The sequence below is a fragment of the Hydra vulgaris genome, chromosome 06, assembly GCF_038396675.1.
Source record: "Hydra vulgaris chromosome 06, alternate assembly HydraT2T_AEP".
NCBI classification, from domain to species: Eukaryota; Metazoa; Cnidaria; class Hydrozoa; order Anthoathecata; family Hydridae; genus Hydra; species Hydra vulgaris.
The window spans coordinates 57225081-57252945 of NC_088925.1; the positions used below are offsets into that span (position 1 = coordinate 57225081).

The 27865-nt window shown below is 27.7% G+C and overlaps 1 protein-coding gene across 1 annotated transcript in view; it reads left to right on the plus strand.

Annotated features, from left to right (window-relative positions):
- Positions 1 to 17895, plus strand: part of LOC136082006 (uncharacterized) — a 108029-nt gene extending 90134 nt beyond the window's left edge. The window contains exons 18-20 of the mRNA XM_065800536.1: positions 1263 to 1367; positions 13563 to 13693; positions 17619 to 17895. Coding sequence (XP_065656608.1) covers positions 1263 to 1367; positions 13563 to 13693; positions 17619 to 17808 — 426 coding nt within the window. The 3' untranslated portion in view covers positions 17809 to 17895. The remainder of the gene's footprint in view (positions 1 to 1262; positions 1368 to 13562; positions 13694 to 17618) is intronic.
- Positions 17896 to 27865: the final 9970 nt, after the last annotated feature.

Below are 27865 nucleotides of genomic sequence, written 5' to 3' on the forward strand. Positions count from 1 at the left end.
ATATTTTCTACTATTATTTTATATTTTGTACTATTTCTATTGTGACTATTAAAATAAAAACTTGTTCTGACTATTTTATACCGTTTTTTTTAATTAGTCGTCACTGACACAGTAGTGTAGCTTTAAATAGCCATCACTGACACAGTAGTGCAGCTACAGTGTTAGAGTTTGTTTCACTTAGGCTATTGTATCATTTTTCCAATTAATTTTATCAAAACCTAACAGTCTCCAAGGTTTTGTTGGTTTACTTTATGCTATAGTGTTAATGAATGATGACTAAAAAAAGGAATGGATATATAGGACAAAACTTTAAAAAAATTCAGAATGTCTTTTTATTCTTGTTTTTATGTATGTAATTAGTTATTTTTAATTAAACTATTTCTTCTGACATTATCCACTAGTCCTGTTACTCATACTAAGCTCATACTTTTGATGAGCTTTCAAAGCATAACTTTTGCTATCAACTTAATTACTTCATTCTAGATATCAACTTTATTAAGGCAATACTTTATTCTAGAATGTAGTGTTATAAGATTTTTTGCCAATTATTCTTAAAAAATGATTTTTCATTATAATTTCAAATATTTTCAAAATGGTGACATTCTGGCAAGTTTGCAATTATTATTTTCTTTCTTAACATATTTTTCTTGTGTTTGTACATGATGACTGTTTTTGCATAGTGAGATGATGCTAAATTGGGCCAGAATAAATATGCTTTCATTCATCTGAAAAATACATTTGATGAATGGAGTAAGTCTATTTTAATGCCAGTCCACAAAGCGCAAAAAAGGACTTGGAAACGCCATTTATTGGAAAATGCAATATATTATTTTTTAATTTTTTTAAATTTTTGGTTTTATTTGATGTTTAATAGTAAATGGATTTTACATTGTTTGTGTAAAGTTTATCATTTCCTATAATACTGGAATGGTTAAACATAAAATAAGATTTGTTAATGATTGGCTTTTGATTTTTTGAAATTTTGACACAGTTGACTGTATTTGGTTCTAGTAACTGCTTTTTGCTGGTCTGAAAGTTTTGGAATTGCTATTTTTTTTTAAAACTTGTATCTTTGTTTTTATGTTTCACTGTTTAAGCCAATAGGATGTCTTTTTTGTGTCTCCCAAGTTATAGAACTGACATTAGGAAAGTTCTACTAAGTTATAGAATTGACTTTAGAAACTCGTTACAAACTATTTTTAGTTTTTACTTTTACACAAATGCACACATGCACCTATATTATACTTTTTAGTTTTATTTAGGGTCAACTTTTGGATTATCTAATACAAATTCCAACATCTTCATCTGATGATCAGCTATGCTTGCTTGCTGGAAAGATACTTCTATATTATGCAGAAATAAAGAAAGTGAGGAAAGATTTTTTTTCTCTCTCTCTTCTCATTTTTTGATAAACACTTTTTTGTTAGTATTATTTAATATATTATACATTTAAAGGTTTTAAAATTTAATATATTATACTTTTAAAAGTTTTAAAATTTAATATATTATACTTTTAAAAGTTTTAGAATTTTTATTAAACTATAAACTTTTTTAGCATCTCATTTGATACTTTAAATCATTATTATTTTTATCTCTTTTCATTTACAATTGAGCCGAACGTAAATTTAAAAATAAACTTTTTAATTGGCTCATTAAAAAAAATTTTAAAACAGGAATTGATTTAGTAGCATGAGAATTCTTACATTAGTTATGCATGTTTGCATGTATTGACAAATAAGATGAAGTTTCAACCCATGCACAAGTATCGACGCAACATCAATATTAGATCAGCAACAGTTTTGATGTATTTTTAATAGTAGGCTCATCAGCAGGGCGTAAACAAAAAATTACATCAGCGCGATGCCAACAGTTGATCTGCAAGTTTAACTTTGGTGTATTTTTGACTGGTTTATATTTTATAAAGCTTAAAAAAGTTATTAATGTACGAGTGGTTTTTGTTTATTCTACAAAAGAAAGAAGAGAAATGTTTTAGATTCGGCTATAAATGCAAATAAAAATGTATAAACTAATAAATAAAATATGATATTAAAACAAAATAAAATGTAACAAAAAAATATAAACTTAATAAATAAGGTATGACATTTGGCTTTTATGATTCTTTCTCTGGAAATTTTTCCAATCTCTCTGTAGTCCATCTCATCCTCATAAATATAAAGGATTATAAATTCTCTAAAAAGAATGTTTTAAGGTCATTATTGACCTTGCATTAGAGTTGTTTTTAACTTCCTAAATATTATTGTAAATTTAGTGTTATAAATGCAAAAGTCTTCAATCAGACAAGATTTGTAAACATAAGCTTTGTTCCTAATTCTTTTCACATACTCAAACATTTTACTGTCAAGGAATGCTGTGACAGTTTTGACATAATGAAATGATACTAAGTCAATCACAGTTTTCAAATTTTTAATAAACCTTAATTTAATAAACCTAATTAAAAAAGTTATCTTAAGAATATTTGACTCAAATTTTGAATTTAGACTATGTTTAAACTATTGGATTTAAACTATGTTTTACATTTTCTGGAGAAACTTTAATATTATCTGTGTAGAATAGTTACATAAACTTAAATTTAAACTTCTGATTTAAAAAACATAAATATAAAGATGAGTAATACTCAAAGGGTTAGGGTGCATCAAACGCCCCCTAATTAAAAAAAAAAATCTCTCCCTATTCTTAAAAATTTTTAAATTGGTTTTCACAAGCAACTCTTTTAATTTTTTTTTTAAATATAATTGGATTTATGGCCACTTCAAGCTTGAATTTTGCTACAAGATCCTAAATGCAAAAAAAAATGTTTTTTAATTAATCATTTTTAATCATTCTCCATAAATAAATTAATCATTAAGCATTCTCTAAATATAAACTTAAAATCAAAGAAAGTAATAGTATTCAGTAAAAAACTGATTTAAAATTTTTTCACTTTGTTTTTTGATTCCATTATAACTACTGCTCACTTGAATATAAATTTTTTTCTTTTCTTTCTATTTTCACACCTTTTTATATTTAAGTTTTTCATACCCCTTAAATATTTATTCTATTCAATGTAACTATAGTAACATGCTATAGTAATTAATTTTAAATGTACCTAAATAATATTTTTTACATATACAAAGTTATATAAGTTTTTGTCATAAGACCTTACCTGACTATTGTGATGTCATCATGTTGACAAAAAATTTAAAAAGATTGTTATCTTTGTTAAATGAAAAGTATATTAAAATATATATATATTTAAAATATATATATACTTAAAATATATATATATTTAAAATATATATACATATTTAAAAAATATATATATTATTACATGAATATCATAGTAGCATAAAATGAGTAAATATTTTCAAGATAACACAATATTTTTTTATTCTTGATTTTTCATTAATACATAGTTATTAAGCAAGATCTTGCGTATTTACTATCTGTGCACATTTTTCCCTAATTAATGAAGCTGTTTTCTTTTGTTTAATTAAACTCAAGGAAAATAATTTAGTCATGTTTAGCTTCCTTGACCTTCAGTTAACTAAGATATTATTTTTAAAATTTTAATCTATTAGCATAAGAGAAACTATAGTTTTGAAGAAATTTACTAAACAGTTGTTATAATTTATTAAATAAATATTGAATAGTCATTTTTTAATTATTATAATTAATTATTTAAAAAAAAATTATTATAATAATTAAAAGAATAATTATTATAATTAATTATTTTAAAAAAAGCCAATAAATATTTTTAACTAAATTTTTATTAGTTTTTTTTTTTATCTTTCCTTCCAACAAGGTTGCAAGCAACCACTATTAGAGTTGGAAGTTACTGGAAGATGAAATTTTTAGAGCAAGATAAAGATTAACAGACTACTTTAAAGATTGCAAATTATATGTATCAGGAAAACAAGATAAAGAAAGCGAATTCCAAAAGACTGTTTTTTGAGGAAAAAAACTTGACAAATAAGTATTTTTGGAGCACTTAGGAACAGTCACAGTAAAATGATGAGACTTAATTGACAAGTAACACAAACATGAATTTTATTCGATGGCACAAGTAGCGCTAACACTTTAGAGCAGTGCCCATTATAGTATTTATAGAAAAGAGAAAGAGAAGCAACATTACAACAATATGATAATGGTTTGAGGTTTGCTGCAAGAGCGGGTCCAACTATGTTTGCAATGTGTTTTTGCACCTTGTCTTAAAGAGAAAGGGCACAATTGGAAGATCCGCCCCAGATATGGCAACAGTATTCCATACAAGGATGAAATTTATAGAGATAAAGAATAGAATCTGGAATAAAAAAGTGTCAAGCACGATAAAGAGATGCAATCTTAGCAGATGCTAATTTTGCAATGGGTTTGAGATGTGGTTTTCAAGAAAGATCTATAGTAAGAGTTAATCCTAAAAGATGAAAGGTAGATGACTCATCGAGTGCATTACCGCTCGTAAATATAGGAAGATCTAGATTATTGTGATAATGATTAGCTAAAAAAAATTGAGTTCTATCTGCGTTAAAGCTCAAGCCACTGAGAGCCCCATCCTGTAGCAGGAATGAGAACGTTTTCAAGCTCCAATGCCTCCTCCAAGCAATCAGAGAGTGTTTGCTTCTTATTAAGACAAGAATAAATATTATCATATCAGTAGTATCGTCAGCAAGCAATGCTACCTTAGATGTAAAAATATCTGGGAGATTGTTAATGTAAATTAAAAAGAGTGTAGGGTCAAGGATAGAATCTTGAAGAAACCCTGAAGTTACAAGAAATGAAGAAGAGTGCTGTCCATCAAGGACAACTTTTTTACTACAATTGGTAAGGCAGGATTCAATAATTTTAAAAATGTTACCTGAACATGACAAGTAAATCAAGAGATGATATTGATGAGAAGTTCTTAGCAAACAATTCAGCTTTGTCTTTAGGTAAAGTGACGAATTCTGAACCATACAAGACAGCTGGAATAACAGATTTACCCTTTTTATAAATACTGTTAAAGATTCTTCACAAGTCACGAGGGCCTAGTTTTTGAGATAAAATACAAGATTTTGAGACATAGGTATAGTGGGCTTTGGTATTATACAAAACCTTTTTAAAATGGTTTCTAGCAGTAGTAAACAGACATCTGTTTTCTGGAGAATATTTTTAAAAACCTGAATCCAAGTCGTTATGTAAGAAGCACATATGCCAGCAGGAAGACAAAAGATTTCTACCCAAGGGTCATCACAAAGAACATCATGGAAAGAGTCCCAGTCAGCTTTTAGGTAGTTGATGATAGGGGGATTCTGCTAACAAAGAAGAATGAGATAATAGTTTAAAAGAGATCTAACTGTGTATAGAAGCAACTAAGGGTGAATCTGGACACACTGAGCATTGACTAGGATCAAAAACAAGACATAAGTCAAGTAGAGAAGATAAATTATAAGGATTGTCAGGAAAATTGAGTTCGAAAGTTGATTTGAAAGCCATTCAGTAAGAGGAGTATTAAAGTCACCAACAACAATATTGGCTGAAGGATAAAGATATATAATATAAAATAATAAATAAAGGCCTTGGTCAATTTTATTAGAAATAACATCAAAAAGAGTGCAGTCTTGTGATAAAGGAGGGCGATATAAAACAAAGAGAAAGGCAATAGAGTGAAGTGGTGCTAAATGAAAGTACAGATAAGAGTAGTTTATGGATTCAAACCTAGTTTCCTGAAAAATGGGTGAATTCTTACGAACGTAGATGCCCAGGCAAAGTATGTGGCTGTTGGAGTCTTTATGAATTGAAAAAAGATAGGCATCAACACTAAGATAAGACAGCTGAACTCAAATTAGTCTCACAAAGAGCAAATAGGTCTGGTGAACTTTGCAAGAAATAAGACTCAAAAATAGAAAACTTACTTTGAAGACCACGAATATTAGTGAATGATAGGTTCAGAGAACTTGGTGATGATGATTGTTTTTTGTGTTTTATAGTTTTTGGTACTTTAGTCATTTTTAAATTTGTTAAAGAACTTGACTCAAAGCACAGATAATATTCAGCACACTATTTAATAGTCCAAGCAATTGCCTTATTACCACTAATAAAACCAACGCCATAACAAAGGGCTCCAATTGTGGCCTTAACAATGCACACCAAAAGTACAAACAATTACACCATCCCACCAACATGGTACTGTTAGTACTCTGATATTTTACAGCTGTTGATGGAATCAGCCTCTCTGAGAGAATCTTTAGAGTTCAGGAAACCTGACCACCAGCCGGACAAAAAACTGAGTTTTTGAGCTGTACACTCATTAGGAGATAATAGAATAAGTTGCCTAGTCATAAAAACATGAACAAAAGCAAAACCCATGCATTGAGTCAAGAAGATCCAGCATTTCACATCCTAAACTGGAAACAATGTATTAAAAATACATCTACACTAGCCTAATAGAAGGGGTGAGAGATTGGTCAACAGAAAGAATCTGTTTACCCCTTAAGTTTTTGTCTAGGTGGCCTTCTTAAATACAGTAGTCAGATGCGTTTATCATCTGCCCAAAATGAGTGTTATTATTGAGATATCCTTACTCAACCAAGACCCTTAAGGCAGGGGGTGTTTTATGTCAGAGTTGGCTTTCCCTAGCCTTTGCCTTAAAAAGGCAAAGGCTAGGGAGAGTTTTTAAGGCAAAGTATCAGGATAACCTGACCAGAAATATAACATTTAGTGATATCAAACATTTAAATATTTTTTATTAAAAATATTTTATTAACTATTATGTTTCTTTAATATATCAATATATACTAGCAGAAAGCAACCCGTAATACATGTTATGGTCAGTCTGTTACATAATTAATTTATAGTGGCTGTTTTCCACAATCTAAAGTTGCAAAACATTAACTAATAGGGAAAAGTACCCTTGATCCTAAAATCCAGGGGGGAAAAAACTAAACAAAATTTACGAAAGACAAAAATATAAAACTATTTTAGAGTTTTCTATATTCATGTTTCTAATAAACTTTAAGAAAGTGTGTGTATATTTTTTTATAGTCAATATTAGTTTTACAATTATTATTAATTTAGGAGAATGTTATTAACATAATGCGCCCTGGGTTTTATGATCAAGGGTGCAAACTTTCCCCTACCCTTTTAGAAAAACGTCTTCAAATTGAAAAAAAATTAAACCATCTGCCAAATTAACATAAAAAGTTTGAGGTGAAATAATTTACCAATTATTTAACATTATTTGAGCAATTTAAAACTGACATAGGTCATATCAGTGTGTAAGGCAGAGCTATTTTCTTTGACATTTCTAAATTCAACACAATACGTTTTTAGTTACTGACACAAAATAATAACACTTCATATTGCTTTAAAGTGATGAAAAACTAAAGCTTAATTCTTGTTATGATATTTATAACATGAACTTTATTTAATTAATAAGATTAAATAATAATTGAATAATAAGAAGTGAACAAAATTATACAGGAGCTATTAATTTTTTGGTATCCCTATGATACATTTTTCTTTAAAAAAGAAAATTGTCTTTAAAATACTAAATGCACACAACTCAATAAATTTATTAAAAATAACTAAGCAATTGAGTAAAAATATGTTTGAAACAAAAAAAAATTCAGTTTACAATCAAACATGTGTATAACAAATTGAAAAAAATGTGTAAACTTTGATCTTTTATATGGCATTAATGCGTCATATGCCAAACCTAAAATAAAAATTGTAACAGATAAGTAGACATAAAAAAAAATTTAAAAAAATACAACTGAAAAACAATTTACCTGCTTTTCGGTAGCCTGTTGTCATACTTAAGCTGCTGTCATAATTGCAGCTTGTCGGTGTTGTTTTATGACGTTATTTCAGGTTGGCTTTTAGTAAACTTTAGTTTAATTTAAAAGACATCACAATAGATTTAAAATATTTTAATTAAAAAGTAAAATAACAAATGCTTCAAGGAGCCAAACTATAAACATTTAAGACAAAAAATCAAATTGTAGTATAAATAAATTGCATTTATATAGCTAAATATATTTTCTTGGCTTATAGTAAATTTTAAAAGCAGTGAGTTCAATAAATTAAACTACCAATTATTTTTAACAATAGAATGTAGCATCACTATATTATGATAATTGGGTAATAAATCAATTTAACTATATTTAAGTTTAATTGATGAAAAACAAATAAAATTTTAACTGAAAAAAACCAAAACAAATCAAATAGAGTAAAAGCGGGTCAAACCGATCACCGAACAATAAAAATCAAGTAACTTTATTGTTTTTTAAAATTTTTAAACTATTTTTTTTAAATAAGATAAAAAATATCAACAAGCACATTTTTTTTATTAATTGTATTTGAAAATATAAAAACTAGAAGAAAAAAAAAACATTGCTTTTGGCAGAAAGTCTGTTAAAACCGATCAATATAAAATATATTTAATAAATTTAACATATTATATATGTAAATGTATATATTTTTATATATTTTTTATATGGCATACAGAAATATGCTATATATTTTTTATATAGCATACAGAAATAGTAAAAGATTTTCATTCTCTCATGTAGTGCTCTGTACTTGTCAAACCTCGAAGCTGCTGTTGCTGGTTCAGAAGATAATGCTAAATTCTTTATTGTTCGCAATGGCGTTGAAGACTTCGGTTGATTAAACATTTCCGAGGCTAATGCCTGTTGATTGATTTTATTTTTGTTAAGTGGAAATAACCCAGTATATTCAAAACCAGCAATAGCGTGCAAACGTGTAAAACACTTACCCCTCTCATACACCTGTTTGAGCAAGGTAGGAAAATTTTCTTTATCTAAGGGTTGCATTTTGTGTCTTTGTAATATTTGGTAAGAACTGCCTTCCACACTTGCTTAAGATGGCAATAGACACCTCTGTCCAGTGGCTAAAGAATGTGAGATGAGTGGGCTGGTAGACAAATCAAAATTATATTGTTTTCTCGACATAGCAATACAGCTGCTAAACTGATGTGAGACGTATGTCCATCAAAATGTAAAATATAAGTACCACTAATAGCTTGACATTCTGATATATACACTTCTTTCAACCATTCAATAAATGTGTCATGCTCCATCCAATCAGATTTAGAAATTGAATATTTGGTGCCAGTCGGACCACCTAAAGCCCACTCAGCTCTAAAGTTTCGTTTTGCTTTGTATACCACGAATGGTGGTGTAAAGTATCCATCAGCATTACAGCAATTGTTCACTGTATAATGGATTTTTTCATTGTTACCAGCGAGTTTCAAAACACGCTTTGCACCTTTTCGACATACTACAGTTGCTTTGGCTTGATCACCACAGAAGCCCGTTTCATCGCAATTCCAAATGTGACAACTAGAAGTTATCTCAGACAATTGATATTGTTTAATGACAACTTCAAAATAATTATCAATTATTTCTTGCGTACAAGAAGCGGCTCTGGCAGATGCTAAAGTGTGAGTTTTTCTTGTGGAAATTTCTTTAGACCGTCGGTTTATAAATGCATAAAACCAGACTTTGCCAGGCCTGCCGTTTTTAAATAGGCCTGATTGATTTGTAGAAAGAAGGTAACCGCATACGAAGTCCATGACATCATTTCGTGTTAAACCATAACCCCAATCACATAGGAACTTAAACACATGCACCATAATTGACTCTGTTTGCTGTGAGAGTATGGTTGTTGATCCTGATCCCTTGAAGCTAGCATTGTTGTTGTTCTTGCGACCTATTAGAGTTAAGAATGGAATGCCATATTTGAATTCTCTTCTGATTGAAGTATTTTTTTCAAGAATATATAAGAATAAGGAAGAACCCGGAACTAACACATGAGAAAATACAATAATTTAATTCACCTAGGTACCTAATTTAAAAATTCACATACTACTTAATAAAGGAATTTAAAGTAAATATGTGAATGATCGGTTTTACCAGAAAAAATTTAATATTAATTTTTCTTACTTTTTTGTCTAATTTTTAACTATAAAGCAAAAAAAAATTATGTAATTGGTATTAAAACTAAATTTTCTACAAGATATAGGTAAAATAATTTTTAAACAAATTATGGTTCCCGAATTATTACGATAGCAAATAAAAGAAAAAAGCAAATTTTTACGACTCTCTTTTAAACTTTTATAAAAATAGAATGGCTGAAAAATGACTTGGATTTTATTTTGACACATTTGAATAGAGGAGATGATTCCCTTTCTTCTGGCGTTTTTATTTTTTAAATATTCCTATCAGTTGCGGTTTTATTTAAATTTTTCGATCAGTGATCGAAAAAATAGTATGATCGGTTTGACCCGCTTTTACTCTATACAACATAATATATTATTAAAAAAAACTACTACAAATTAAAAAAAAACAAAATAACAAATTAAAAAAAAATAAAGTTGCAAATTAAAAAAAAATAAAATTACAAATTAATAAAAAATAAAATTACAAATTAAAAAAAACAAAAAAACTACAAATTAAAAAATGAAGTCACCGAAGAAAAAGCAGCGACAAAAAAGTTATAAATATCTTCACTGATAGAAGATATTTACAACCTTTTGGTTGCTGCTTTTTCTTTAATGCCTCCTAACACCCCGGTAAAGATGAGCCCTCCATTTAAAGGATGGCCATCCATACCGCCATTGCTACACCACTTATTGAAGGACCTCTCTGAGAGAGGCCCTGGGTGTTGGGAGCTATAACTTCTGTATTGCTCAAATGTTAACAACTCTAAAATTACAAATAGAAGGATAAAAATTAAAAATATTTGCAATTTTATTTAACAAAATATAAAGCATAACCTCATCATTTTCACAGGATGAAGAGGACGTTAAAAAAAAAAAAAGAGAGAGTAAATTAAAAAGGGTTAAACTTGTTAAAAATTCAATTTTAATAAAAGTATGAGTAATATGTGAACAGTTTAAAAATGTCATATTTGTATTAAATAATTCTATCACCTATTGCACATATTCTCCATACAAAATATATAAAATTTAAAACACAGCCCTACCAGTTATGCTTCTACCAGACACTAAAGACAAAAAATATACCTTAAAATAATCGATAAGATAATATTTACATATAAATAAATATATAATTATAATTTTTTTACCTATTCCCCTCATTTCCTCCATAAAGTTGTCTAAAGTAAGAAAAAAGATAACTGAACCTTAAACTAACTAAAAGTAAACTAAAAATAACTATAAACTAAACCGAAACTATAAACTAAAATAAACTTTAAAGCCTAATATCTGTACCTCAGAAGACAAAGATTGGTTGTCCAGTTTTTTGTGAAAATGAGTTATGTATGAGTCTTTTTTAGTTTTTTCAGTATCTACAGAGGTATAAAGACTGTAGTCCTATGACGATATGAAACAAAGTTGGGTCAATATGAAAGGTCTGGTGTCCTCACAATGTTCAAAGGAAAAACGCCTGTTATCCAGAAATGACGTTTCACTTTTTTAATTTAATTTTTCATTTATTTTATGTCAAAGTTATATTTCATGTGCCTTAAGACAAATTAAATAAAACACGAAAAAAATTAACATAAGTTTAACCAAAAAGACTAATTATTTTAACTAACTATTTCCTCTCTCCTGGACTATCTCTAAATCGTGACAACTGCCTTTGACTTTTTAGGCACAGATATAAATGCTTCATTTATTTAACTATACTAATCATATAATTTATACTTAGTTTTTGTTCCAACTCTCCTAGAAGAAAAAATAAAATAAAGCTAAAGTTCTTGAAGTTTTAAAATTCCAGTTTCAGTAGAAATAAACAAATTTCTATTAACAAATGCTTATAGCAATAACACTGACTTATTTCACCCTTCAATTCTGTGTCTAAACAATAAAAGCACTTAAATGTATAGACGTTAAAATATCTACGTAATTTTTTTAAAATAAATTCACTTAACTAATGTAACTAATACCTTTATTAGCTCTCTCTTGATTAACTAAAGAAAATAAATCCTAATTAAACTTACTTGATATAAAATGATAAAAATCTGCCGTACTAAGAATTTTAAATTTCTTCTCTTTATTATTGACAATATAACTTTAAGTAGGACCTAAGTTCTTGGGCTTATTGTATAAAATTATAAAAACCTACTGTTTTACTTTAAAGTCAACAACAAAATTTTAAAAAACATTTTAGTTACTAGTTAAAAAATAAAAAATCTTTAAACTTACTACCTCTCTCTTCATTGTTGTCAACTAAACAGAAAAACAAAAAATAATTGATAGTAAGTTTTCACTTTGGTAGTAGGTTATTAAGTAGATTAGATAGATCTTTGATCTATTTAATCTGCTCTAATAGTCTACAACCTTTTCAATAAACTATAACTATTTTCTACAACCTGGTGTAGTTTAACATAGATATTTTTGTAAATTAATTCAATCCAGAAAGATTAAATATTTTATAATTGAAGTAATTAAAGTAGATTTAAGAAAGAATTGACTTAAATATTCGTTTGCTTTTCTGTTTAGATGACAACAGTATTAATGCAGAAAGTAAGTTAAAAAGCATTTTTACTTTTTAAAAAGGAATATAAATACTTTTTAATATATCCGTTTTCTTTGAAGTAGGTTAAAAATTTCAGGTTTTTAAAATCTTATATATTATGGTCTTAAATATTTATTTACTTTCTTAAAAAATTTTTTAAGAAAGTAAATAAATATTTTAAGAAAGTAAATAAATATTTAAGACCATAATATATAAGATTTTAAAAACCTGAAATTTTTAACCTACTTCAAAGAAAACGGATATATTAAAAAGTATTTATATTCCTTTTTAAAAAGTAAAAATGCTTTTTAACTTACTTTCTGCATTAATACTGTTGTCATCTAAACAGAAAAGCAAACGAATATTTAAGTCAATTCTTTCTTAAATCTACTTTAATTACTTCAATTATAAAATATTTAATCTTTCTGGATTGAATTAATTTACAAAAATTTTCGTCTAAATCATTTTATTATTGTAAAGTTAATTTAAATCAACAAACATATACGAACTGCAATTTATAACATTTAATTATAACAAAATGGAAAAAACTTACTTCTTAGTAATTCAGCGACTAAAAATAAACATATATTTTAGAAATAACTACATAACATGATGCGAATCAGTAACATAATACACAATAAATACAAACTTTCACCGTCAACAATTTGGTACATTCTAATAATTTGATATAAAAAATAAAAATAAATATGTTTAAAAACAAATTTAATAAAGGTAATAGACATGTTAAGATATAAAAAATGTAAACAATTAAAATGATTAAATAGAATATGACCTACTTGAAAATTATGATAAGATGTAATAAAGCTGATATAATAGAAGCGTGCTTTTTTAAATGTCTGGAAATTCAAATCTCAAAATTCCAGAACAGAAGATCTTTCTCCAATGACTGCGTGCATTTTGAGAACGCGCTCTTTCAAAGCCTAGTAACTAATGAAACGACGTTAAACATTAAACGTTTCTGTAGCAATTATATTATAGATTTATTATTTTATATTTTTGTTATATTGTATAATAAATATATTAGCTGATTAAGTTTTAGAAAAAAAATTTGTTCTTTTTAAGACATGTGCAAAGCTAGTTGCATCCCCAGGTTTAAAGGATTCATTACTTCAATTGGCATGCAATCCTGATCCAGTTCTCCAGAACGTAGTTGTAAAAATTATATTGGCAATATTAGAAAATATTGAAGATAGGTATATATGCATTTGTATATATATATATATATATATATATATATATATATATATATATATATATATATATATATATATATATATATATATATATATATATGTATATGTGTATATATATATATTATATATATATATATATATATATATATATATATATATATATATATATATATATATATATATATATATATATATATACACATACATATATTATGCTATATCATGATATATTATGATGCTTTTTGTGATAAGGTAAGTTATTTTAAGTGACATGAAAGTTGTATATATAATATGTTGTATGCATGTATGTTGTATTTATGTTTATTGTATTATATGTATGTATATGTTGTATATATTTCGTCTGTTTGTATGTATATTGTATTGTATGTATGTATATATTGTATGTTGTATATATGTGTATTGTATGAAAAATCAAATTTGTTAGGTAACTCTCTCGACTTCTCAAGGTAACAAATTTATCAAGCATCTCAAAGAATGTCAGAATGGCATTATATTGTTAAGTTAAAACCAATTAATTGACTTTATTAAAAAATTGATCTTTTTGATTTCTAACTTTAAACAGTTTAGTATTATATTTTATTTTGTTACAATTTTTAATGGCAATAAGTATGAATATATATATAATAAATATAAATATATATATATATATATATATATATATATATATAAATATATATATATATATATATATATATATATATATATATATATATATAAATATATATATATTTAAATATATATATATATATGTGTATATATATATATATATATATATATATATATATATATATATATATATATATATATATATATATATATATACATATAATAAATATGAATAAAGTATGTTAAACAAAACTTTATGTTGTTTTAGCGTTTTAATTTCATATTGAATTTCAAAATTGATTAAATCAGGGTTTGACGCTAAGGTTGTTAATATTTCGGGTCTAGACCCAGACTTGACTCAACCCATTTAAACTGGGTCAGGTCACCTATTTTAGAAGATATATAAAATTTTAGTAAAGCGAATGGTAAGCACTGGATATTTTACCCTAGTAAATTTTTATGGTAATTTATGAAATGGAATTTCATTTTCAAACTTGAGTAGCTTGTAAATAGAAATTAAAAAAAAACCTTGTAAATAGAAATTAAAAAAAAAAACTTGAACCCCCTCCTTGAGTGTTTAAGTTTTTATTTTTTGAAAATTATTGCAATAGCTTAAAGAAAGATAGCCAAGAAAATGTCTTTTTCCTTGTGAATTTTTCTTGTAAATCTTATTGAATGTTTTTACTCTTTCATTAGTTTAAATTTTTTGCTAGTTAATTAAGCTGTGTACTTTCTGGATTCCTCAGGACCGAGGCAACTGTGTAGCCTATAGCTTGTGATGCCATGCTCTATCTATGAATGAGTTAAGTTCATTTTAACTTAAATATTGACCAAAGTACCTAAAAATGTTAAACATAAAAAACCCATCACCACCACATAACTGTTTTAATATATCTTTTGCAAGTATTCGTGGTGTCTGAAATAATTTTCCATCAGTTAAATCTTACCTCTTGCAAAATTCACCAGACTTATTTGCTCTTTGTGAGATCAATTTGAATTCAGCTATTTCTTCTTTAGATCTCAGTATTGATCGCTATTATCCTTTGATTCATAAAGACTCCAATAGTCACATTTTTGGCTTGGGCATATACTTATGCATAAATTCAATTATTTGTATGAAGTTAGGTTTGAATCATCTGACCATTCTTTTATGTGTTTCCGCTTAGCACCTCTTCACTCTATCACCTTTCTGTTGTTTTTTTATTGTTCTCTTTCTTCTCAAGATCGCTCTCCTTTAGATCTATCTCTGATCAAATTAATAAAGCCCTTTTTATTATCCTGCTGCCAACATTGTTGTTATTGGTGACTTTAGTGCTCATCGCACTAAATGACTTGGCTCTAACATTACTGACCCTTCTAACATTACTGTTTCTTCTGGTTTTCCTTCAGGTGGTTCTGACCATGCAATGGTCTCTATAAATCATTTATCTCATACTTCTTTTTTGGACTCACCTTATCATTGCAGTACTTACCGCTACCTTATTTCAAGGGTCTTATCTTATTACATCTTCCGAGGATAAGGCAAAATTATTTGCTATGAACTTTTTTGAAATATTTTATCTCTTGAATCTAATGGCTATACTCTTCTTGCCACTCCAATTAAACAGGTTAACCCATTGTTGGACACCCATATGACTCTAGGTTGCATTGCTAAAGTCTATTTTATAAAAATTATAATCTAAATTAAACTCTTTTACGGCTTGTGGTCCAGACAACACTTCTATCATAGATTTACAAAAGTATTCCCCAGAACTCACTTTAATTCTTTTGAAACTATTTAATAAGTCCTTGACTGGCATCTTTGGTTCCAAATTTTAAAAAACTCTGGAAAACACCCTGACCCCTTTGATTATCGTTCAATTAGTCTTTTCTCTATTATTAGCAAGGTCTTTGAGTCTTTAATCGATAAGTTTTAACATTCTATCTAGAGTCTAATAACTCCTTGACAATCGATAGGGGCAACTAACACAATAATCAATTACTCGCTAGCTGATGTAACTAAAAGATTCTATTGTGCATCAGATGGAGGAAGTGAGGCAAGGACTATTGCTTTTGACATATCAAAAGCTTTCAATAAAGTTTAACATGCTGGTCCATTTGTTTCATATGGTGTATCTATAAAGATTTTTGAAATTATTAAATCATTTCTTTCTAACCCCACTATCATAGTTGCCCTTAAAAGCCAACTATGATAGTGGGGTTAGAAAGAAATTGAATCTGATCTCTTTTCTTCAACAGCTTGAGGCTTGCAGAGGCTTGTGAATTTTAATTCCAACAAAACTCAGTTATTTACTGCAAACACCTATCGCAATATTGTTGACATTCCTATATTAATGAATGAGAACCTTTTCACTAAGTCCTCTTTTTTATGGATTATCATTCACAACTAACCTCTCATGGAAAACATATAAAATTAATTGCAAAGTAAACATGTGCCTAGGTTTCTTCTCTTTATTGTGCTTGTCCTTACGTTACCTGATTCCATTCTCTACAACTATAAATCTCATATTCCCCCCTTGTATGGAATACTGTTGTCATATTTGAGCTGATTTTTCTTATAATGCTCTTTCTATTCTAGACAAAAGTTCATTAAAAACATAGTTAAATCTGCTTTATCTGCCAAGCTTGAGCCACTCTCCTATAAGTGTAAGGTTGCATCTCTTTCTCTTTTCTACAAATAATGTCATGGTCGTTGCTCAAATGAGCTATTGTCGTTGTTTCTATTAACCAAAGCTCATTCCATGCAGCTAAGTTGCCTCCTTTTACTGCATCTGACCCTTGGTGCTATAAATACTTTCGTTCGTCTTTTTTTTCACTCTTTCTTTTATCTTCATGTTTTCCTGACTTAAACAACCTTCAACTTTTCAAATCTTTTTTAGCCTGTTTGCTCTTTAACACTATTCTTTGTTTTCTAATAACTCCCAACCTAATAGTGGTTACTTGCAGTCTTGGGAGTGAATCGGTTTAAAAGAAATTACTTACATTTACTTTTTTCTTGGTCCCTTGGAAGTTTGAATTATTGGGAGTTTTTTTGTACATGTTATGAACTTTTGCATCTTTTCTGTTGCATCTATTTAAACGTAGATAATTTCTAAAAACTCTTTAATGTAAAATAATCTGAAACTTAAAAAATGTAAAATAATCTGAAACTTAAAAAATGTATAAAAAAAAAAAGAAGAAAATTTCACGTTTTTAAATTACTTTTATTTACCTTTGAGATTTATTAATGCTCTTTATGGGTTTACTGGTTGTTGTAAATTATATATGTTTACTGTTAGCATTTAATTAATGTATTTAGACATGACGCTCTTTCAATTGGCGCAATAGAAGTGCTTACGTACCTTCATGAAACTTGTCTTGATAGAGAGACCTGGGAAATGGTAGAAAAAGCTATCGATATTTTGCATGGGTTAACTATTCAAAAACAATTTTCTGAAAATTCGAGAAAGACATCTAGTACAAAGTTTAGTCCTGTTCAAAGTTTTTAATCTATTAGTCTTTATAAAAAAATCAGCATCAGGCTTATTAATAAACAAATTACTGAAAGAAAAGGGTTTTGATAAACTGTTTTTTATTTTAAAAAAAGGTTTGGTTTTTAAAAAAATATTTAATATAATTATTATTGAAGAAATATTCTGATAAAATAATTATTGAGGAGGTATCTGATATCATTATAATATATGTACATAATTGATTATAATATATGTACATAATTGATTATAATATATGTACATAATTGATTATAATATATGAGCATAATTGATTATAATATATGTACATAATTGATTAGTATTTATAAAAATGTAATTAAATGTACACTTTATTTAAATAATCACTTTGGCATAACACAAAAAACCTTTTAAATTGCTTTAAAGTTTTATTGTTTTATTACTAAGGTTTGGACCCATAATGTTTATATATATATATATATGTATATATATATATATATATATATATATATATATATATATATATATATATATAATCAATGAAAATCATTTACTTGTTATACGAAACAATGTTATTAAAATTCAATAAATACGGCTGCGTTTAAACTTTTTTGAAAAAGTATATTTGTTTTTATTTCAATATATATTATTCGATATTTCGCTGATCACAATAGATCAGCGAAATATCCTATAATATATATTGAAAAAAGAAACAAATGCATTTTTTTAAATAAAAAAGATTATACGCAGCCGTATATTTATTGAATTTTAATATATATATATATATATATATATATATATATATATATATATATATATATATATATATATATATATATATATATATATATATACATGCATGCATGCATACATACATACAGTATTAAACAAAACATTTGCAACCAACATTGAACAATGCTAAAAAGTGTTCCTAATTTTACATGTCTTAAAAACAAAACGAACTATACTACCACAGCAAACAGTTCAGGAGTCTGGAGTCATAGCATGCCATGACATGAGCAATCAGGTGACAGCACACAGGCAGAATTTCGTTGACAAGTGCCATTTTGCAGCGGACAAAACAAGTGCAACTTTTTTGGTTTGTTTCATTTTCTTAAGTCTGGTCCGTGTCAACGTCACGGAAGTTTTTTAATAATTAAAGGAAGTATCCAGAAGTTTCCAGAAGAAGCATCTGGAAGCATCCAGAAACATTCAGAAGCATCGAAAAGAAGCATCTAGAATCTTCCAGAACAAGTTCACACAGGTTCAAACCTAATTTAAGTTCAGTTGTTCTGTATTTAGTTCATGATCAAGTTCATTTTCTATTAAACGGGTTCCTAATATTATAATGAAAATGATGTTTTATTATTATTTTAAAAGATACTAAATGTTTATAAGAAATAATATTTTTAGAAATTTTTTAAAATTAATATAAGGGATTTTCCGGACAAAATCTAAATGGTAAAAGTTATTCCAATCCACAAAAATAGTGACAAGTATTTGCACCTAACGCCCCATTACTATTTTTCCAACGTTTCCAAAAAAAATTAGAAAGAATAATTTGTAATACCGTAAATCGGGAAAAAATAACATACTTGAAGATTTTGAAAAATAAATAAATATTAGTTAAGATAACTTGTTTTGTAGTAAATTAAAATCGCAAAAAATCAGTTTTATTTTTTTAACGAAGTTCCAGCTACACTTTCGACAAATTAAACTTTAAAAATGACAAATTAAACTTTAACTCCGACATGGTGGCAATTAAAAAACGCGGAACAATATGAACTGTTTTTTATCAAAATATCGATAATTTTTAAATAAATCAACAAAGAATGATGTTAAATTTTGTATTTATGAATTTTTTATTTATACTCATAATAATTTTTTTTTTTTTTTATATGAGTTTAAAAAAAAAAAGTTTTCCATATTATACTCATATAACTCCAGGTTATATAATAAAAACAATAAAATTATTCTTGTAAAAACAATATTATTTAAATCAACCAAAAAAATGTGACAATTTAAGGTTTACTCGAAAAATGAAATGTTTGTTTCTTTTTTAAAAAAAACTATATCTTCTTTATCAAACAAAAAAAGATCAATTAGATGAGTTTGTTTAACTATCATAATTTTTTTCTTATAAAATCACTGTGTTTTTGGCTAAATAAATCTTATTCCTTTTCGTCTATAGTTTTCTTTAAAAAAAATTGCCCGACAGATGCTGCATTTCAAATCTTCAATGATAATAATTTTTACAATAACAGTTTCACCCATTCATTATATTTTAGTTCATTTAAAAGTTTCCAGCTATTTTGAGCTTCTACAAAGACTTATAGCAACACTATTGAATGATGATGATAACCTTACTCTTTTATTTGAGGATGCAAAAAATTCTTTTCAAGACCCAGCTCTCCTATAATGTCGCAGAAAGCAGTTACATTTTATGATGTTTTTTCTAATAAAAAACTTACTTTTCTTTAGTTTTCACCCTCTTCAGAGTAACAGGAGATGTTTGAAACAAAGTTTCCCTGGCACTAATTCCTTTTCCTGTTGATACCTTGCATCGTTTAAGTCTGGGAATTTTTGAAGACTTTTTTGTAATTGTCATTTCGCATATTTTTTAGAATCTCTAAACATTTATCTCATTCTTTGAAGCTTTAGAAAGTTTTGCTTTGCAATATATGAACAGCCTTTTGCAGATCGTCTTTATTATAACTGTGGTATGTTTTAAATACTTGGCCATTCCTGACACATCTATTGCTTATTTTTCTATTTACTGACCATCTACTATATTCTTAATCAAACATAGTATATAAATAACATGTATGATGTATATATGTATATATATATATATATATATATATATATATATATATATATATATATATATATATATATATATTAAATCAATTTTAAAGAATTCTAAATAACATTTTATTCTAACATTTAGAAATTATTATCCTTACAATTAAAAATATTCTTTTTATTTTCTTTTCGTTATTACTACAATTATCATCGGTACCTTTTGTTTGTTTATTTTTTTTTTTTTTTTTTTTTTTTACTATTTTAACTTGAAAATTCCTATTTCTACATGTTTATTTTTAATGTATGGGGGCTTTCCATAAATTGGCAGGGGGAGGGGGGAGGTCAAGACAAGTTGACGTCAACAATGTTACTTTTTTTTATAAATTTAGTTACTTAAAAAAAGGAAAATTAGGCAGCGTTTGCAGTCTTGTTTTACATACTCGCTACACCTTCAGTATTTTAATAAAGCTACTTATGTTCCTACTTTTTAAAAACCGTGTTGAGCAATCCGACGACCGTCTTACAAAAAATGAAAAAAGTAAACCAAGTCAATATACATAATACTATATATCAGTAGAAAGCTCTTCTTCTCTTCTTTCAGAAAATATATAGCTTGTTATAGTATGCCGCTATCATAAAAATTATATGGGCTGAAACAAAAGGTAAAAATAGGCGTTTTTGCGATAATTTAATTCGTTTTTTATTGCCAAAGTTCAATTGTACCTATAAAAAATTCAAAAACTGTCTTGCTCATTGCAATCAGGTTTTTAGCTGCACTGATTCATCGTTACTTTTGATAAAAACATACTTATTGCCAAACAAATTCAGAAATCCATTTATTTTAATCAAATGTTATTACCAATATTGTCACGCGGAGACATTTAGGGTACCAATAGTTTTATTTCTAAGACAACCAGTAAAACTTAGAATTTCAAAATTCCAACGCCGATGAGAACTCTATCTACTACATCTAAAAAAATACCAACATGTTTAAAAAAATTATTAGCTTAAGTTATTTTTAGAATCCTTTTATGTCACGGCGTAACAATTTTTTAACAAAATTTAAAACTGCTAAACTGAAACCACAATTGAGTTTTTATCAACTTCAATGACTCAGATTATTGTGCAATCAAAATGTCTTAATGTTTTCTACAAAAACTACAAACTCTAGGTATGTTTTGCATAGGCAACATTTGGAGGATGATTGCTCAGCTATCCTTGAGGCTCTCTTTTGGGATACATAGAGCCTCTTTAAGAGATAGGTGTAACTCTATTGAGCCTTAGATGTAATACGTGCATCTCCATAACTACTGTGTTGCTATTTTTTAATCTTTCAAGGGTTTGACGTGCCTCTTACTCATGGTGAACATCAAAAGAAATATCGTAAAAGGCATTTAGAAAAATTTGGCGAAAAAGTAGTTAAAAAAAAAGAATCAAAAAGAGAAAAAAAAGAAGACTTGCTAAATTGGAGGCTCGAGAAAAAGAAAGGCAACGAAACAGAAAGACCAGGCAAAAAAATAGCAGAATCAAAATCTGTAGCTGTTACATCACCCCCTTACAAATCTGCGAGCAATCTTGGAAAAGCTGTTAAGTCAGCACTACCAAAATCACCAAAAAAGAGGGCTAAAGTTGTATAAAAGCTTTTAACAAAAATGAATGAAATCCTTAGCCCAGAAAAAATACTTAAGAAAATGCATTAGATGCTTTAACTGTAAAATTGGTTCTTGATTTTTACCAGCGTGATGATATATCCCGTCAAGCACCCGGTAAAAGAGACAACATTGTGCTTTAAAAAGATCCGACACTGAATAAAAACGGAACATAACGGAATACATACGGAAAACTAAAAACATACGGACCTAAATAAGCACACACAAGATGTTTACTCGTAATGCTATTACATTTTCAAAGTTGTTTTTGATTAGTCTGCAATGCAAACAGAAATTGTTTATGAAAGTACTTGGTCTGCACTATATTATTTAAAGATTTATACCAAGAGTCGGCAACCTGCGGTTAATGCGGCCTTTTAGCTCCATGCACAAATATTAATATAATATTAAAAAAAAAACTTGGTAGATGATTGGAAAAAAGGTTTGAAATGAAGATGTTGGCAGTTCTTATAATAATATTTGTGCATGGAGCTAATAAGGCGCATCTTGACATCGAAAGAATCAAGGGGGGGGGGGGTAACTAAATGTTAATGTAATTTTTTAGGGGGTCTTTAGAAGTTTGACAATTTATTGACAAGGGGTAGGGGGAGATAAAAAATGCCGGAAAATTGTTGACGTAATTTATTGGACAGGCCCTTTATATGATTTAATCTAAGTGTTTACGGTCCATGTGTTTCAATGTATGTCTTTTCTTATTAATACCTACATTATTATATTTAAAAATTATTCCTTTGATCAGATTTCTGTATGAATGACAACATCCTAATAAATCATTAACTTATTATTATAAATAGCTTTATGCTTACAACTATCATTTTAATATCTATTATTATTTTTATTTCGCTGTAATTATTGTAAACATACTTATTATTACTATTACTATAATTTGTATTAATTTTGTTATCTTGTATTATTATTATATATTATTCTTATTATTACTATTACTATTGTTATCATTTTTTATAAATAATAACATTATCAATGTTATTATTGATCAAATTTTGTACCAGAAAATGTATTGTTGATGACGATATTTATAATATTATTAAAATAATATATTTAACTTTAAAATAAAGCAATTGTTTTCTCAAAAACTGTATACCTATTAAACAGACCTTGCTTGTCTTTTTTTCTTGTTTTTGTACCACTCATTGTAAATTCTCTTTTACTTAGACTATATACAAAGCCGGATTAAGGGTCTTGGGGGCTGGGTGCAAAAATTATTTGGGGGCTCCATTCCTAAAAAACTATATATTAAAAATTAAAGCAGCAAAAAATGAAATAAATTTTTTTATTTACGAAGAAATTTTTTTTGCTTTACATTGGAAATGTCAGTTTAAAAAAATGCAAAAATATGCATCAAAGGACTAGACCGAGCTGTCAATCAAGCCCAAGTGAAATAAGGAACAAATTAGACCGAGCTGTAAAGCCCTAGTAAAATAAGGAAAAAATTAGGAAGAGAGAAAGAATAAAAAAGTTAAAGAGGTATTTTGATCAGATGTTCAGAACAAATCAAAAAAAAAAAAGAGTAAAGCGAATAGTAAAATAATAATAATAACAATGTCGCACATTTGATAGAAAATTTAAATTTTTTAAGGTTAAAGTTTTACTATATATAACTATTAAAACTACAACAAAAACTAAACAAATTATGCACAGTTAATTATATAATTTTCAGATAATTATCCAACCGCAATATGAGTCCAAATCGCAAAAAACTAGCCTAAAGTCAATTTTCACAATTAATAATTATTTTTATAATTTAGAAAGTATATATATATCCAATTATTGGAAAACATATTTTGCAGAATTTTTATTACGAGTTTTAAGAGTAACTTTAAGTGCAAATTTACAAAAAAAAAAATTTTAAGATTTTTTTTTAAAGTTATTTAAAGTTATTTTTTTTTAAAAGTTATTTAATTGTTGCATCATTAACAGGGCCGTCCTTAGGGGGGAGGAGGGGGTCTAACCCCCTGACTATAAAAAACCTGTCGACAAATATCGGGCTCCCCCCCCCCACGCCATTTTCTTTGGGACGTCACTGATCAACAATATTGAAAATTTTTTATAATTTTATTTCTTATGTTTTGTAATTACTGTATTAATTTAAAGAAAAGTAATAACTCGAATTTTTAGCCGTGTTTTTGAAGAAGAGTTTAAAATTTTCAAGATGTGTATTTTTATGGTCACAACATCGAAAAAAAACTTTAAATGTCCACTTTTTACCACTTCTTAATTTCTATCAAGTTATTTTGAATGTATTAGGTACAAAACGATAAATTTTTTTAATTGTTTAGCTGTACAAAAGATTAAAGAATTGTTTAGCTGCTCGAATTTGCTCCACTTCGATGAAATGTCAATTATTTCTGAAGACACTAGATGAACCGGGGCAGTAGGGGGCCGGTAAAGGTGGAGAAAATTGAAATATGCAAAACTACTTTTTAGCATTTTTATGACTATTTATTTTTATGAGTTATTTAAAATTGAAAAAAAAAGTTGTTTAAAACTATTTTTTATATGTGTAGTATATATATATATATATATATATATATATATATATATATATATATATATATATATATATATATATATATATATATATATATATATATATATATATATATATATATATATATAATTGAAAAAAAAGTTGTTTAAAACTATTTTTTATATGTATAATATATATATATATATATATATATATATATATATATATATATATATATATATATATATATATATATATATATATATATAGTATTGGACAAAACATTTGCAACCAACATCAAACAATGCTAAAAAGTGTTCCTAATTTTACATGTCTTAAAAATGAAACGAACTATACTACCACAGCAAACAGTTCAGGAGTCTGGAGTCATAGCATGCCATGACATGAGCAATCATCTGACAGGTGACAGCACACAGGCAGAATTTCATTGATAAGTGCCATTTTGCAGCGGACAAAACAAGTGCAACTTTTTTGGTTTGTTTCATTTTCTTAAGTCTGTTCCGTGTCAACGTCACGGAAGTTTTTTAATAATTAAAGGAAGTATCCAGAAGTTTCCAGAAGCATGCAGAAGCTTCCAGAAGTTTCCAGAAGAAGCATCTGGAAGCATCCAGTAGCATCCAGAAGTATCTAGAAACATTCAGAAGCATCCAGACGCATCCAGGAGCTTCCTGAAGCATCGAATAGAAGCATCTAGAATCTTCCAGAACAGGTTCACACAGGTTCATTTTACTATATAAGAGACATGTAAATCGACATGTAATTCAGTCAGTATATAGAAGTCAATCAGTCAGTATTATCAAGACAGTTTATCGAAGTGAGTTTTATCAAAGTGTTTTATCGAAGAACATCAAGTGTTTCATTACATCAATACAGTCCACATTTAACCAAGACGTTGTGTTCTACAGAGCATTATTGTATCATCACAAGGTAAATGTAACACGGTAAGCCTTGAGAAGCGTGATTATATTTTTTATTATTTTTATGACTTCAAGTGCAAAAATGGCTCCCGACAGTCTTGGATTGGAACTAAGAAAGAAAATTATTGGCGATTACGTAAGTGGAATGTCACAAAAAGTATTTGTGATAAATATCGCGTGAAAAAATGGACCGTATCAAGACTATGTTCCAAATATCGTTCTACGGGGAAGTTGGCAGCAGATAACAAAGGTGGAAGACCGCGTTCCACCACTTTTAGAGAGGATTCTATGATCGTCAGATCCGTCAAGAAGGATCCCTGGATATCATCAGTCGAGATACAAAAGCAATTAGAGTTGCCTGTATCGGACCAAACAATCAGGCGACGTGCTGTTGAAGCCGGATTGTTTTCTCAACGCCCTGCAAAAAAACCACTGATTTCACTAAAAAACCAGAAGAAAAGACTCCTGTTTGCTACATCTCATATTGACTGGAATGTGCAGAAATGGCGAACTGTCCTGTTCAGTGATGAATCGACGTTCAACATCATTGGGAGTGATGGCATTTGCCGTGTACGTCGACCGGCCGGAAAACGCCTCGATTTACGTTACTGCCATAAGACCGTGAAGCATGGTGGAGGCAATGTAATGGTCTGGGGGTGTTTTTCTGCTAACAGTCTAGGTCCAATACATCGAAACAATGAAATAATGGACCGTTTCATGTATAAAAATATCCTGAAAGATGTTATGTTACCTCATGCTGAATGGAATATGCCAATAAAATGGGTTTTTCAGCAAGACAACGATCCGAAACACACTGCAAAAGTAGTCAAGCAGTGGTTTCAAGACAACCACCTATCGGTGATGGATTGGCCGCCTCAATCTCCGGATCTCAACCCTATCGAGAACCTGTGGGAGATCGTCAACCGCAGAATTAATCGTGAAGGTGTTCGTAATAAGGATCAACTGTTTGAACAAATCCAAAAGGCCTGGGCAGCGATTCCACAAAGTTTCATTGATCACCTGATCGAATCTATGCCTCGAAGATGCAAGGCTGTAATCGACAACAAAGGATTCGCCAAGAAATATTGATAGCGAAATATAGCTTGGTCAACATTTCGTCGAGTTGCACATTTTTTTCCATCTATTTATTTAACCATAAAAATATGTAAATTTACAATAATATTTATAAACTCTCATAAATAAGGTTAGGTGTCACTCATATAGTTAAAAACTAGTCAATGGAGTGACACCTGAAAAAAACAAAAAAAAAAACAAATAAAACACAGAAAGAATTATAAATAAGAAAAAAATAAAAATTAAAAATTTTTTTAAGAAAAAAGAAAAAAAAAGAAAAAAAGGAAAATAAAGCACTAATAAATAAAGATGATATTATTAATTGCAATAATAATATAATAAAAATAATAATATTAATAATAGTGTTAATAAAAAAACAAATAGTAACTATATCATGATAACTTTACTAAAAATTATAACTAATGGTAAAAATAATTATAGTAAAGTTTATAACTACGACAGAAATTAATAAATAAACATAACAATTGCAAAAATTAGGTAACCATAAAAACTATTACTACAATTGAATCACTATCATTATAAATGATATTAATAAGATTTAAAAACAAAGATAAATTAATGATAATAGTAATATTAGTAGAGTTAAAAAAGACAGTATAAAATAAAAGTAATAATAGTTTTATAATTACAGTAATATAAAAAAAGCAATAGTAATAAAAGATAAACTTAATATTCATTAAATATATACTCAAATATAAATTTCTTAACTTGGTTTCGATTGAGAAGAAGAATGTTAGTAATAAAAGGGTATTTAGTTAAAATCTTTTTTTTTATAAACGGTTATTTGGTTCCAGTGAGAAATACATTGATTTTTGCTCACTGCTCGGTGCTGGAAATATTTTTACTATTGCAAAGATATTTAGACATAAGAATACTCGAGGAAATAAAAGAAAAAGAACTACTGCTACTTATTGTGTAAAGAGCATAATAACTTTGAGTGTTTTTTAGGAAATTTATAGACTATAATAATTTTTTTAAATTCAAGCTCTTTTGATCTATAAGCATGTCCAAATTAGAGACGTTTTTTATTTTTAATTAGAACAATTTGATGCAACTGAGCGAGCAAAATATTTAAGATGATTAAAGTTTTACTGATTCGT